General features: G+C 41.1%; 1 protein-coding gene across 7 annotated transcripts in view; it reads right to left on the bottom strand.

The window, feature by feature from the left end:
- Positions 1-14,126: 14,126 nt before the first annotated feature.
- Positions 14,127-16,629, bottom strand: part of chl1b (cell adhesion molecule L1-like b) — an 86,406-nt gene continuing 83,903 nt past the window's right edge. For 6 of the 7 annotated variants that reach the window (XM_020055847.2, XM_020055844.2, XM_020055845.2 and 3 more), the window contains one exon: positions 14,127-15,297. In XM_020055847.2, the coding sequence (XP_019911406.1) occupies positions 15,090-15,297 (208 nt within the window). In that variant the 3' untranslated portion in view covers positions 14,127-15,089. The remainder of the gene's footprint in view (positions 15,298-16,629) is intronic. The other variant, XM_034287326.1, reaches the window with a different exon arrangement.

Consider the following 16,629-nt stretch of genomic DNA (forward strand, 5'->3'; position numbering starts at 1 on the left):
TGTACTGTACTACTAGCATGAAAACAATCATAAATGACCAGAAGACATCTGCAGTTAATGTTTTAAGTTAGTGTTCCAAATATAATTTGTTCCAAATTCCTGAAATTCTGCCTGAGATATTCCCCATTTTAACTACCTCACCGGTCTGTCTATCAGTTTGCAGTGATTTGTAGTCTCCTCATACTGGCTTTAGAAACAGTAGTACGCAGTAGTTTGCAGTACTATTTCCCCACACATAACCACCCTGGACTAGATAATACTATTCCCCCACCCATAACCACCATGGACTAGATAATACTATTCCCCCGCCCATAACCACCCTGGACTAGATAATACTATTCCCCCACCCATAACCACCCTGGACTAGATAATACTATTCCTCCACCCTAAACCCTCCTGGACTAGATAATACTATTCCTCCACCCTAAACCCCCTTGGACTAGATAATACTATTCCTCCACCCTAAACCCCCCTGGACTAGATAATACTATTCCTCCACCCTAAACCCTACTGGACTAGATAATACTATTCCTCCACCCTAAACCCCCCTGGACTAGATAATACTATTCCTCCACCCTAAACCCCCTGCTGGACTAGATAATACTATTCCTCCACCCTAAACCCTCCTGGACTAGATAATACTATTCCTCCACCCTAAACCCCCTTGCACTAGATAATACTATTCCTCCACCCTAAACCCTCCTGGACTAGATAATACTATTCCTCCACCCTAAATCCCCCTGGACTAGATAATACTATTCCTCCACCCTAAACCCCCTTGGACTAGATAATACTATTCCTCCACCCTAAACCCCCTTGGACTAGATAATGCTATTTCCAGTTTCATTTGGTAAGGGTAGAGGAGGAGGCGACAAGTTGTCTTATTTTTTTATGTACACGTTAGTCAGGATTCTACGCAGTTCCCCTGTAATTAAACAATTGCTGTATTACTAATATAAAAACGTGTTGATGAAAGAATGTAAATGGGAAAGTTTTATTAGGAAGCTACATCTACTTGAGAACAAGGTTGACTTTCCCCTCCCCATACTTTGTATGTTATGATTAACAACATGATTACACCACAGTACAATAATGTGCCAGCTCAAACTTTTCTTGTAGTAGTAACTTTCTTTTACCCCTCAAGGTCAATGCAATTGAGCACAGAATGCCTTGATTGTAGTGCTCTGAAGCTGATCCTCTCAACTGTGAGGGCTTTTTAAAGTAGCAATGTAGGACTTAAGGCTCACAGCTTATCCTGGCCTAACTGGTGTGAAAAATGTGGTCAGAATGTTTAACAGCTTCTGTTCCTCCGGCGTGGTCCGCAGACCCAGGTGGGGAGCCTTGTACAGGTGGCTGGTTGAACAGCACAGCTCACAGCGGATAACCTCCTCCTCATCTGATTGGATCAGAGAGAATCACTCCTCTTGTGGTCTCCTCACCAGCTGTGAGCCAGAAGCCAGAAGCCCGGAAGAGGTGGCGGCTCTGTTCACTCAAGTCATTAAGTTGTTAGATGTATAGTGCTTTATATAGGTGTTCTGAAAAGCCAGGGACATGGCTACGTCTCTCGTCACAACATATTTTGAAGATCCGAGATTTGGATCCTTGCAGTGATACGCAGTTGTACATTTTGGGAAATGACAACTGTGTAATTTCCCAAAAATGTGGGACGCTGCGTAAAATCTAAATAAAACAGAATGTAATGATGTTCAAATCATTTAAACTGTACATTCAATAGAAAGTAATACAGCATATCAAATTTTGAAACTGGGACATTTCATTGTTTCTTGAAAAATATATGCCCACTTTGAAGTTGATGTCAGCAACTCATATCGCCCAGGTGGAAGGCTGTGTCGCTAACCATTACACCACAGAGCTCTACGTTCGAAGGGTGTAGTCTTGTGTCTATCCTGAACACATCCTCTTTTGCCATTGTTTTAACAGCTAATTGGCCATTTGTGAATGATATTCATACAGTTAAACTGACTAACGTTTCTTACTAAGTTTACCTTACAAACAGCTTATTAGCCTGTAATAGGCTTTACCAGTATCTACTAACTGATTGGACTAGTCATAGGAATTGAGCAAAGCTATTTCATTTCATGGCATAAGAACGTAGCTATTTCATGGCATAAGAACGTATATTTTCTTTCATGGCGTAACAACATACTTTTTTCAAATTTTTTGTCATTCGTGAATGACATTGATACAATAACTATCAATAAAGGCGACGAGAGAAAAAATTATGCAAGTGAAACAACGAGAGAATTGTGGAAATAAAATAAATAAATGGCGTTGTTCACAATAAATTCTAACTTGAGTTTTCCACGTGAGAGGCACTGTCTTTAACCACAACACCACAGCATTATGCATTTCAATAGTCGCTAAACACTATTGAGCATCGTGTTAAACTGACTAACATTAGTTACTAACTTTACTTCCACCACAAATAGCATCTATGAACTGTTTGCTTTTGCCACTGGCCATTTGAACAGCTTATTAGCCAGTAATAGGCTTACTAGTATCTACTAACTTCTTAGGAATAATCATAAGAATTGAGCAATTGCTAGCGAGACTGAAGGTGAACATTTCCATGCCAGAAACAGTAATATAACTGTATACAGTTTTAGTCTCACTATAACATAACTACTGTATGTTGTATCAAATTATTGTCTATCTCTAACCACTGTGCTATTTAACAAGAGTCAGTCATTCAGTCAGTCAGTGACATTCGCTTCGTTTACGCGGTCTGGCAAAAAGTATCCTAACATTTGCCCAATGGACAAATCGAGGCGAGTTGAGTTGAGCCAGTACCATGTAGTGCAAAAGCTGCCAAAGTGAGTTAAGGCGAGTAGAGTCGAGCCTGTACCATGCAGTGGAAAAGCGCCATAACATGTAGGGATTCTAACACACGTAGGGACGATCGGCGTTAGCAGCTTAAAAGTTTTAGAAGGTCCTTAAAAAAGTTATTGGCAGAGAATTCAAAAACACCAGCAAAAGTGCAACAATTTAAGAATAACTTTTTCAATGTAAAATTGCAAAGAGTTTGGGGATCTCATCATCTACGGTACATAATATACTTACAGGAGTATCTGGATGAATATCTTTATGCAATCTCTTTTCGATGGCTGTGATCTTTGGGTCCTCAGGCGGCACTGCATTAAAAACAGACACGATTCTGTAGTGGAAATCACTGCATGGGCTCAGGAACACTTCTGAAACCAGCGTCTGTGAACAGTTTTTCACTGCATCCACAAATGCAAGTTAAAACTCTACCATGCACAGAAGAAACCATATATAAACAAGATCCAGAACTGCTGCCGCCTTCAATGGGCCCAAGCTCATTTAAGATGGACTGAGGCAAAGTGGATAACTGCCCCCTGATCTGACGAATACAAATTATTTAATGAAATTATTTTTGAAATTATCATGGACACCACATCCTCCGGCCTAAAGATGACAGGCTTGTTATCAACAACAGCAGACTTTAATTGAGGAATATAAAGGTAGAGATCATTTTATACATTGACAAGATGTCAGACAGATGGAAGAATTATATTTCGATCCCTGATACAAATTTACATTTAAATATGTGTTAGCATGGTTACCTATTGGTTATAGCATCTGACCAGTGACAAAAAATTTGCTAGATCGAATCCTGAAGCCAACCAGGTGTAAACTATTTTGTTGTTCTGTCCCAAAGTAATGCAGTTAAACCTAAATTTAAACCTAAAGTCATTGATCTTAGTTATTCCAGGTAATATCCTGGTAAATAAAAAACTTACCTAGAACAGCTTACAGTGTGTGCATACATTTCCATACTTTTTATACTGGCCCCCCATGGAAATCAAACACATTCCTGGTGTTACAATCATAATGTTCTTACCAAGTGAGTTACACAGGAGACTAGTTTATATCTTGTAGTCTATACAATCCATAACCAAGCCTGACATTCAACAACATTTCACCCTTCAGCAAATTGGCTATTCTACATATACATTGATGGCATTCCAGGCTGTGTCCTAAGGGGGTGCGCTGACCAACTGTATATGGATGTTTTCACCTCCATATACAATCTCTGTCTGTAGTCCCCTCCTGCTTCAACCAGACCACCATTATCCCTGTAGCAAAAAACCTTCCATCACCTGCTTCAACAACTACCACCCTGTAGAGCTGACCTCCACCAACATGAAGTGCTTCGAGCGGCTGGTCAGAACTCACATCTGCTCCACCCTTCCTGACACTTTGGGCCCCTTTCAATTTGCATAACGCCCCAGTATGCCATCACCCTGACGACACACCCTCTCCCACCTGGAAAAAGGCAACACATACGTGAGGATGCTGTTCGTGGACTACAGCTCTACTGATGGTCAGACCTCAGGTGGTGAGAATGGGCAACCTCACCCCCTCTACACTGACTCTGAGAACTGGAGCCCCATAGGGCTGCATACTCATTCCCCTCCTGTAGACCCAGTTCATACACGACTTCATGGCCCACAGCTCCAACTTCCATCCATCCATCTTCTTCCGCTTATCCGGGGCCGGGTCGCGGGGGCAGCAGTCTAGGCAGAGATGCCCAGACTTCCCTCTCCCTAGACACTTCCTCCAGCTCTTCCGGGGGGACACAGAGGCGTTCCCAGGCCAGCCGGGAGACATAGTCCCTCCAGCGTGTCCTAGGTCTTCCCCGGGGTCTCCTCCCGGTGGGACGGGCCCGGAACACCTTCCCGGGAAGGCGTTCAGGAGGCATCCGGAATAGATGCCCAAGCCACCTCAGCTGACCACTCTCGATGTGGAGGAGCAGCGGCTCTACTCTGAGCTCCTCCCGGGTGACCAAGCTTTTTACCCTATCTCTAAGGGATTGCCCAGCCACCCTGCGGAGAAAGCTCATTTCGGCCACCTGTATCCGGGATCTTGTCCTTTCGGTCATGACCCAAAGCTCATGACCATAGGTGAGAGTAGGAACGTAGATTGACCGGTAAATTTATTCACCACGACAGACCACATTACTGCAGAAGCTGCACCGATCCGTCTGTCAATCTCCCGTTCCATCCTTCCCTCACTCGTAAACAAGACCCCTAGATACGTAAACTCCTCCACTTGAGGCAGGCACTCTCCACCAACCTGAAGTGGGCAAGCCACCCTTTTCCAACTGAGGACCATGGCCTCGGATTTGGAGGTACTGATTTTCATCCCAACCGCTTCACACTCGGCTGCAAACCGTCCCAGTGCATGCTGAAGGTCCTGGTTTGAAGGGGCCAACACGACAACATCGTCCGCAAAGAGCAGAGACAAAATCGTGCGGTCCCCAAACCTGACACCCTCCGGCCCCTGGCTGCGCCTAGAAATTCTGTCCATAAAAATTACGAACAGTACCGGCGACAAAGGGCAGCCCTGCCGGAGTCCAACATGCACTGGGAACAAGTCTGACTTACTGCCGGCAATGCGGACCAAGCTCCTGCTTTGGTCGTACAAGGACCTGACAGCCCTTAGCAAAGGACCCAGGACCCCATATTCCCGAAGCACCCTCCACAGGATGCCGCGAGGGACACTGTCGAATGCCTTCTCCAAATCCACAAAACACATGTGGATTGGTCGGGCAAACTCCCATGAACCCTCCAGCACCCCGTAGAGGGTCCAGTGTTCCACAGCCCGGACGAAAACCACACTGTTCCTCCTGAATCCGAGGTTCTACTATCGGCCGTATTCTCCTCTCCAGAACCCTGGCATAGACTTTCCCGGGGAGGCTGAGAAGTGTGATCCCCCTATAGTTGGAACACACCCTCCGGTCCCCCTTCTTAAAAAGAGGGACCACCACCCCGGTCTGCCATCCCAGAGGCACTGTCCCCGACCGCTGTTGCACAGGTGTGTCAACCAAGACAGCTCCACAACATACAGAGACTTGAGGTACTCAGGGCGGATCTCATCCACCCCTGGTGCCTTGCCACCGAGGAGTTTCTTGACTACCTCTGTGACTTCAGCCCGGTTGATGGACGAGTCCACCTCTGAGCCCTCATCCTCTGCTTCCTCAATGGAAGACGTGACGGCGGGATTGAGGAGATTCTTGAAGTACTCCTTCCACTGCCCGACTTCATCCTCAAATTTGCAGATGACGACCATCCTGGGTCTCATTTCCAACAAAGATGAGACCACTTACAGAGAGGTGGTAGGTATCCTGGCTGCATGGTGCCTGGACAACAACCTCTCTCTCAATGTCTGTAAGACTTTGTGGACTTCAGGAAACAGCGGGGGTTGGGGGTGTGGGGGGGGGGGGTTATGCTCCCATACACATCGATGGAGCTGAAGTGGAGAGTCTCCAAATTCAAGTTTCTCAGTGTGTTCATCAAAGATGACCTCACTTGGTCCAGATAAGTGAACTCTCACTAACTTATACAGGTGCGCAATTTAAAGCATCCTCTCAGGCTGCATTACTGCCTGATACGGCAGCTGCTTCGCTGCAGATCGCAAGTCCCTCCAGAGGGTGGTGAAGTCAGCAGAGCACATCATCGGCTGCCATCTCGCCTCCGTGCAAGGCATCTACCATACACGATGCCTTAGGAAAGCATGGGACATTGTCAAAGATCACAGCCACTCAGGCTATGGTCTGTTCACACTGCTGCCATCTAGTAGACTACATCGGAGCATCGGAGCCCCCGCTTCCAGACACACTTTTTATTTTTTCCTCAGGCCATAAGGCTCCTCAACCAGCAACACTGATCCATGATCATAATGATCACCCACAAACATAACAGATACTTTGATGTCCTTTCAGTTACTTATAATGGAAATTAGAATATTCCTTTGTATGTACCATTCATAAGCATATTACACTCATATGTATCTATTATACTAAATACTTCTACCATACCGTTCATACTCCCCATCCAACTCTTTCAGAATTGATACTAGTTTACATTTTTATGTATATTAATGCCAGACTTGCCATATCTATAATATTCAATACTACTACCTATAGTGCTGCTAGTTTACAGTGCTCTTTCTAAACTGCTGCTAGTGTACAGTGTTATGTAAAATATTACTTTATCCTCTCGCTATATTTTTGCAGTGTGTAAATTCTTCTTCTTAAATTCTCACTACGTAGTTGTAGTGTGCTATGCCACCATTCATAAGCTTATTGCACTCATTTGTTTCTATAAAATTAATTAACTTTACCAATTGCTGCTAGTTTACACTGTTATGTATATTACTGCCATCCTTGCCACATCTAAATATTCAATAATACTACCCAGATTTCTGTCAGTTTACAGTACTCTTTTTTTAAACTGCTGCTAGTGTACAGTCACATATATTTGCTTTATTTTATTATTATTTTCTGTTTAACTATATTTTTGCTTATATATTCTTATTTTTACTTCTCACTATGTAGTTGTCGGGTGCCATGTCACAAGAATTTAATTGTGCATGATGACTCTTTGTTGTTCGGGTGCGTTTGACAAATAAACCTTGAACCTTGATATTCATTCTGTAGAAAAAAAGGTTGCACTGTTACAGAGATCTTATGTAGATTTTTGAATTTAGACCCATGGATCCAGGTGTTTTTGCAGTCAATGCCATAAATAAATTAAGATCAAAGGATTTACCTGACTTTCTTTTGCCTGTGGGGACTTCACTTGAGTGCATTTGTGCCACACACGTTTGAGTGGGGGCTTTCTGTCGTGGGTCTCTGTTTGGTTGTCTAACGTCATTCACGTCCCTGTGGAGGTAGGCTATCTGTAACAGCACCATCTTCAATGTTTCCTTCATCTTCTGTCTCCTACAGAGATAGAGGAGTTAGGGGGAGGTGCTGGGTGCCGTGATGTCCGTGTTGGAGGGCAAGTGTGCGAGTATTGGCATGTCCCCTCCAGGGGCCTCTGCTGCCACTCTATGGTGAGTGAAGGCGTCTCGGTTTTCATCCTTATCTGGTGCAGCAAGATAAATAATGTCCTGCCATGGTGGAGTCACTTCTGCATAGCTCGCTTTCTTTAAACAGCAAATGAACACGTAGATGGCTGTGAGGCAGTTTTCACACCGGATCTACATTACAGAAATGTCCACATTTGCAGAATATTTACGTGGCCACAACCTCCATCCTCATATTCAGCGTAGCACAGTGGTGGAAACACATTGAACTTACAAAGTTTCTTCTGTCTCAGACATCATTTGTATGCTACTGTGGCGGTGTGATTCACTGCTCCTTTTACATTGTTGCTGTATAAGAGGTGATCTCATTGACTTGGAAAAAGAAATAGCACCATGAGGTGTGTCACCAAGTCTGTGATTTTCCCCATTGAATCATTTCACTAACAGACCTATTAAAGAGGCAGTGAGAGAACAGAACTATATGTTATGTTATTTGATTTTTGATGCCACTGAGCCAGAATTGTCACAGAACACACGACTAGCGTACTGCAATGCACTCATGTGACCTGGGAAGAGAAAGGGAAAGGTGAAAATTTACTTAATACTTAGTTATACTACTATCTATTTACTCTATTTCCCTTACAGAAATGTACCAAGGTAGTACAATGAAAGAAATACTGTGGTACTTTCATGGTATTCCTATCACTACCATGGCTGTAAAACAGCATGTTATGTGTGCAAACTTCAGGGTATTTTCCTGTAATGGTAGTGACCAAAAACTATGAATTATCTTGTTTGTTGTTTTTCAGTTAACATGATAATTTGGCTCAGGATTCATGTGCTCTAAACCACCAAACTGCCTGCCAGCCATACAATGCAACAGCATGGGAATATTAGAAATATGAAAGTGCATGGCAGTCTCAGACATCAGAACTAAAACCAATGGAAGTTTTCACCATTCAGTTGTGCTGTTCACCACAGGTTAATGTATGCAATAACATTGTTACTTTATGAATAATGGTAGTACCCCAAGTCTCCGGTGCTTTAGTGGTACATACAGTTGTTGGATACTGATCACAGTGAAAATAAAGATAAGGTTTGCTATACTTTGAAAGCATTTTTCCACAACTGGTGAGTACTCTTTACTTAATTTATCCCCCTCTGCACCACTGTCTTACAACACTAAAACTACGAGACACGATTTCATTCATTCCAGAGTTCTATCGTATAAATGATAGTACAAAAGCAGTAATGTGGTGCCTGTTTCTAAAGGGTTAGCTGTTGAAAAAGGCAAGCAAATTCCAGAGAGAAATACATTATTTTCTGTATTTGGAATGCTAATTAATCTTTGAAAAAAATATATAATTATCATTTGGGGTGTTTACGTTTAGGGCTATGTGGCACTTAGTCCTCTGTGTACACACCAAATTGATTTATTGTTCAATAAACCAGGACCTGTTTTGCTCAATTAGCTCTATTTATCGGAATAATAGTATTTCACTTGACTTGGTCAGCCCACTTTGTTGTATCCTGAAGCTGTACTACATGTTTCATTGAAGCTTGACTTCTCCATTCCTTTCCTGTAGTAAATCAAACAGATTAAAATAAAAGAAATCCTGGACAACTGAAATATTAGGCCATATATTATCTCCATTGCTTCTGACTGCAATGTAATGAAACAATTTGGGATTAGTTTCTGCTAACACATTTGTCAAAACACGTTCATTGATTGAGCATGAGCCTGTGCAGTTTAAATGTACTAGCAGTATTCACAATAACCACTAAGAAGTGTTATTGCTCATAAAATTAGCAGGCATGGTGCGCCTTGATCCTTGAATGTATGGAAAATGTGGGTTTAAAAACCATTGGGAATTTACCCATTTGTAAGACAGTCTGGCACAAGTAATAACCCTAATCCTGAGTACTCTGGTCAGGGATTTGCAGAACACCATTAGGGCAAAAATAAGACGCTGTTTAATGCCCCTTGTGAGCATATAAATAAATAAAACAGCGGCTCCTTAAATTGCATTCCTTTTATTACATTAACGTCTTGGCCATTTCTTTGATTACCCCATTCCTATTTGTCATTTCCACAGATTGAATGTTCACTTACAGCAAGGTGTATCTGTCCTTCATAGTCCTAATTAGGTGTGTATTTGAACTTCAGCAGATCCAGAAGTGTAGGTACACAGCAAATATTTCAGGTCGTTCATAAAGACAAACAGACAAGAGATGTACAAGTGTAAAAAGCGTTTTGATTGCATTGTGCATTAATAAAAAATACGATTAAATATGCAAATGCACTTCGAAGCATGCATCCCCTTGTACATTTGTGATAAGGGAAGGTCTCTGTGGAATTGTAATGTTCCTGTTTATTTATTTCACATGTTTTATCATTCATGAAACCCATGGATAATAGAAGCACAGGGAACAGTATTAGAGAAGGCCAAACTCTTAGCAATGCCTGGAGGACAGCCACTCGGCAGCCTAGGAGACCATACAGATGGAAGAAGAGGACGATGTGTCGAGACTTGGCCTCGAAGATAAACGGAGATTCCCGGGTCAAACACAGAGTCTTCCCAGTCTCAACTGAAGAAACCTCTGCCACTGTGCTCTGACCTGACAGTGTTTGGCAGCGTCCAGAGCAGGCCCAGAGCCATTTCAGATGTGCGATATGCCCGCATCTGTCCGCCTCCCGAGGGGAACCGCTTACCTTTGCCCCGCCATGTGTTCAGCCGTACCCTACATTCCCAAATCATTGCTACCATAGTCACAGAACAGCATCTGTCCGTGCTCGGTGCATCAATTCAGGGATGGGTCTCTTCACAGCTTCTCCGTAAATACTGGGAAGATCTAGTCCTCGAACTCATTGGTTTGGAAGAATACTCAGTGCACATTACAATTTCAAATACCACTTTTACTGGGGGTGGGGGGGTTCTAAAACATTTTAGATTGCACGCTATCAAGAACAAGTATCAGGCATTTGAAATCTTTCTCTAATCATCATTAGCCTCCGTGTTGGGCCACTATAAAGTGAACGCTAAAGCATCGCAAATGCCTATGCTACGTTTCTATGAAAAAGAAAAGTGTGCAAACAGCCAGTGTGTGGATAATTGGATGGAAATGCAGACATCTAGCTCCTCAATCACTGATTTGAATGATTACAGAAATGGTTTTGGTTCTCTCATAACAAAGATTACATCCATTCTTATGCCAAAAAGAGTGATATATGGTATTGGAGTACTTAAATATTTCAACAACATCCATCAATATGTGATAATATTATACCATTAGGCGGTTTTATCTGACCCAAGCATGCATACTAACTTTTGATATTGCAGGAATCTAACCAACCACCATGACATTGCAAGCACCATACTCTATCAACTTGACCACACGGTTTTTCATATTTTGAAAAATCCCTTAGAATTGCAAAATAACAGAAATAGAGTTTTCAGAAGCCTGGCCAGATGTATTTCAGATCATCTGGGACAAGCTCTAACTGCCTCCTGTCTATAATTTGTTTCTTAAAATGTCCAGTTGTGCTGGCAGCAGGATTTATGCAAAAAAAATAGGACAGGGCAAAAAAGTTTTGCTCATTTTTTTCCCTCCCATAAGTTGCTGCTCACACAAAAATGTATTGATGAATGAAGGCCTCATACAAAGTGAGTTGCTGACAGCTCCAAGAGACCTGGGGACCAATCCATTTGCAGGGTAAGTGCAATGTGTTGCGATCATTCCCTTAGATGTCCCAGCTGCATCAGAGCTTCGAGAGACTCAGAGGCCTGCACAGAAATTACCATTTTCGCCGCTCTCCAAATGAATCACCCCTGTTGAGCTCTCTGCACTGGTAATGCAAGCTCCCCTTATCTCAATATAAATATGGACTCACTTATTCTTGTTTAATATGAATGTTAATGGTAACTTCCTCTAGTTTAGTGTGAATATAGTTTCTAATTATTTTATATGATTATGGACTGTAACATACATTTTATAAGAAAATGGACTGTAACATACTATTTAATATAAATAGGGACTGCAACATACCATGTTATACGAATATGAACTGTAACATGCTATTTAATACGTATAGGGACCGTAACATACTATTTAATATGAATGTGGACTGTAACATACTATTTAATATGAATAGGTACTGTAATATACTATTTTATATGATTATGGACTGTAAAATGCTATTTAATAAGAATATGAATTGTAACATGCTATTTGATACATATAGGGACCGTAACATACTATTTAATATGAATGTGGACTGTAACATACTATTTTATATGAATATGGACTGTAACATATTTATAATATGAATATGGACTGGAATATGCTATTTAATATGAAACGAGACTGTAATATATTAGTTAGATTATATTAGATTCAACTTTATTGAATCTAATAGTTAATATGAATATGGACTGTAACATGCTATGTAATATGAATAGACTGGAACATACTATTTAATATGAATGGACTGTGACATACTATATAATATGAATATGGACTGGAATATGCTATTTAATATGAATCGAGACTGTAGCCTACTACATAATATGAATATGTACTGTAGCATACTATATAATATGAATATGGACTGTAACATAGCATTTAATATGGATATGGACTGTAACATAGCATTTAATATGGATATGGACTGTAACATAGTATTCAATATGGATATGGACTGTAACATAGTATTTAATAAGGATATGAACTATAACATAGTATTTAATATGAATATGGATAGTATAATAATAATAATAACTTACTCTGGCTAAGAAAAAGGAAGATAGTTAATTTGTATTCAGAAAATACTGAAATGATCCCAGCTAGATACACATGAGGAAACTTAATTTGGAGAACAACCTTTTAGGCACAGATTATGTTTGTTTTGATTTGACCAAATTACCTTTAAGTCAACGGACATTATTAAGGAAGACCATTTGACATTTTGTCAATTCAAGCACCAAAGACTATTTCAACTAAGACTTGCATATTTGATTCAAAGGATTACTTTCCTGGCAGTCTTTGATAGTGTCTACTGTTCCAAATTGTTCCACTGTAGTTGAATAGATATAATGAAATGGAAACAATGAATAAATAGCTACATAATGTTCTCGATTATTTCACAAATTGGCCTGTTAATGAGAATGCCAGTATATCAGCAAAAACATTAGTCAGGTCCAACATTAAGGATTTAAATAGCAATCCTATGAGGTAATAATCGCATCTAATGTTCCTTTGGTGGCTGCAACCTGGATATCAGAAAGAACCTAGAACTGGTGACACGGGAAAGGATTTATAGAGTGGGAGAGACCATTTTTCCTCTCTACTTAATCCAGCCATTTGTCCATGTGCTGGGCCTTCTAGGCAAATGCTGACATTGACCCAAGTTTTACATCATTTATAACTTTGCTGGTGATTTAGATGAAACGCTGTGGGAGTGCTTTGTCTAAAAAATGCTCTCTGGCGTCACTGGAGCTCTTAAAGGTTCACCTTGTGCTCCAAGTCATTGACCTCTCCTTTCCTGCATTCACTCCACAATAGCCACAGAAACAGTGGCGCAGGGGTTCAGTCCTGTTCCCTACTGTCAATTACATTACACTGAAGGTACAAGAGCACATATAGTGGGTAAAAAACTGCTAAAAATCCTTTTAGCAGAACTTCCAAGGGACCATACTGTTGACTGATATGTCGCTCGTGTAAGAAATGGCTTTCTTTTCCCCTCTTTAGCATATTCATTTTGTCTGCTGAGTCCTAAAGAACACTGTCATTTACACAGGAGAAAATATAACTTGTAAAGTTAGTCAAATGGAAAAGGCCAGCCCATCCTGACCTGAGCAGCCAGGGTCCTCAGCGCGATACTCTCTGCCGTCATGTGATTATAGCGCCACTCTCTAATCCACTAACTTTGCCCGCCCTAGCGACTTCCCATTTCCGTCTCCCGTGGCACAAGTTGTTTTAAACAACCCATTAACAACCTTGGAGCCAGGCGTCACGGGGCATTCACAGTAATGTCCCCACGGGTCTTATGCATAGTGTACAACAAAATGTCGGTCATACCAAACACTTGCCGCATTGAAACAGATGCAGAGTATTCCTTCGCATCACAACCAGTAGATGCATCGAGTCGTAACTGTAACACAAAGCTTTCTGCAGGATTCCCTGTTTATTACGAAGTCCAAGCACCAATCATGCTGGAGTGCTCTTTCTTTACAAGGTTTAAAGGCAGCGAGTCAGTCAATCGATGGCCAGTGTTTATGAGAAATAAAACAATTTAATAACACCAATAACATCCACAAACATTCTTAAACATGCAATAGCTGTCGAGTATTTGTACAAAGATGCAATCAAAGGCAGCTGTCAGGTTTAGGGTGACTTTACAACAGACCTACTAAGATTAGTTTTTCGGAGTTGAACGGCAGTGTCTATGATGGCAAGTTGTAATGAACAAGTCAGTATTAAGGACATTGAAACAACATTAAGCCATGGTAAATTGGTATGTTGATGAGCTAGATAGAACAGACAATCTAGAATAGATTAAGTGGTAACTCAGTTGATAATTGTATGCATGTTGTAGCAAGCTGGATGTTAAAACCATTGAATCACATCCTCACTGCGGAAATCTATCGGAAACTTCTACAGCAACGGTATAATACTTTTCCCGGTATCAGCCTTAGTTCTTTTAATATAACTGAGGCATATATTTTTTATTCTTATTTTGTCAAAACCAGGAAATAAGATAATGAATCACCCCTGTACACATATTAAAATCATATTTAATGAACGCATTTCAAACAATGTCAATAATATTTGCTTTAACTGAAATCTGACATCATAATACCACATACACATGTAGTTTCCTAACACGACTGGGCATGAGAGCACTGTGGATTGGAGATTTCTCCTTTTACATTTAAGTGGTTTACAAACAGTTGCATTTGCCAAAAAATGCAAAAGCGTCAAAGTTTTTCACTGATTTCTGCAGTAATATAAAACACCCCACACATATAAAATAATATATACATTTGGAAATAATGCATTCTGTTACACTTTGATAAAAACAAAGAGCTTTAGAAAATGAATGATGACAGTGCAGCTGACAATGACACATCACATTTCACGTGAGATTGTGCTTGGTATGGATTATGTCACATATTTTCTTCCCGTTGCCCCCATCCACCAGTCCTAAGGATGGAAGAAGGCCCTTTTCACTCCTCTCACGCTGTGCTCTGCTTGGTGGTTCCTTTGACTTCCATGGACACACGTTTCTCCTTGCGTCCGGCGTACTCACCGATAAAAGAGCCGTCCTCATTGAACTGGACGTCCTCGTCCCCATAGTCCACCAGACTGTCCCCACTGTCCTCTGCTTTGATCTGTCCACTCAGAGAGTGCTGGCTGCCCTTCAGTGGCTTCTCGTCGTTGTCACTGTGCCACAACACGACAGGAACAAAGACAGGGGATTTGAAAAGCACCTCATTTCACTCATGGCTTAACTCTGTGGGCTTTAGTGGTGAAGACAAGGACATGTGCGGGTTTGAACCTATAGAGCTCTAACAAAGAACCCCAGTGATTCGGCAGCAATGTTAAGCGACAGTTTGAAATTTAAAGCTGGCCTGAGGTCCAACTCAGGTGTCATAGAAAAGAAAGTCAAAAATGCACCTGCTTCTTTGACGTTATAAATATGTACTTTGCAATATTTACTTTGTATTTTATATTTACTGTGCCACTTCGGCATGGCTTTGTGGTATCCACAGTTGATACCACTAAAGGGCTACAGGGCAGAATCTTCAGGATTTGGTGACTATCATGGATGTATCTTATTTTCCCTGCCGGTCTCATTACACTCCGATCAGTGCCGGATGTGGACAGCTTTGGGGACATTGAATTTGTTTATATATTGATGCTATATCTCTAATTTCATCAAATATATGGAACCCGTTTTCCACCACCCAATTTCTGTGCCAACACACCACACAAACAATAATCAACGCATAACTGCATGATGTCAAGTGACTTCAAGCGATGTGCATTTTCAACCTTCAACAGTCTCTGAATGGAATTAAAATGTCTAGCTTTTGTAACACTGGTGTTGTTCACAGTTTGAATGCTGAAAACTGTAGGCTAAGTGGAGTGGACAGACATGGAGTAGTCTCCATTTACAAGTAGTCAAGCTGGATTAAATCATTGTGACGGGTTGTTTTTATGCCATACACAAAGGAAATAAAATGAAATAGTTAAATTAAAAGTATGTATGAAAGTTGCTGCTCTGACCATGTATATAACATTGGCCACACTATCCTGCACAGAAGAACTTAAAAGGGAAGCATTGGTAACAGTAATATTTTATGGATGGACAATTTGTAAATGCTACACATATCAAGAGCAACATTTAAACTATAGTGACCCTAATCCTAAACCTAACATGAACTCCTATCTTAACCCTAACCTTACCCACAGCAAGCAGTTGCTTATCAACCAACCTGGTCTCATTGGAATACATAAATTATTATACAAAAACTTTCGACAGACACATTTGAGAGATATATTACGTTAGGTGAAGTAACGTGGGGAGTAATAATCATAAAAAAATTTTCTAATCATAACCCAAACCTTAACCCTAACATTAACCCCAGTGCTGTGATACCTAAGGTTAACTGTAAGGTTAAAATGCATTTATTACATATTGTAGCGACCTTGGTAAGGCCTTTAAATGTCCACTGAGATCCGTTGTCCCTGTATAGAGCTGTGAGTAGGACG

This window comes from Esox lucius, chromosome 17 (genome assembly GCF_011004845.1).
Source record: "Esox lucius isolate fEsoLuc1 chromosome 17, fEsoLuc1.pri, whole genome shotgun sequence".
Classification (NCBI taxonomy): Eukaryota; Metazoa; Chordata; class Actinopteri; order Esociformes; family Esocidae; genus Esox; species Esox lucius.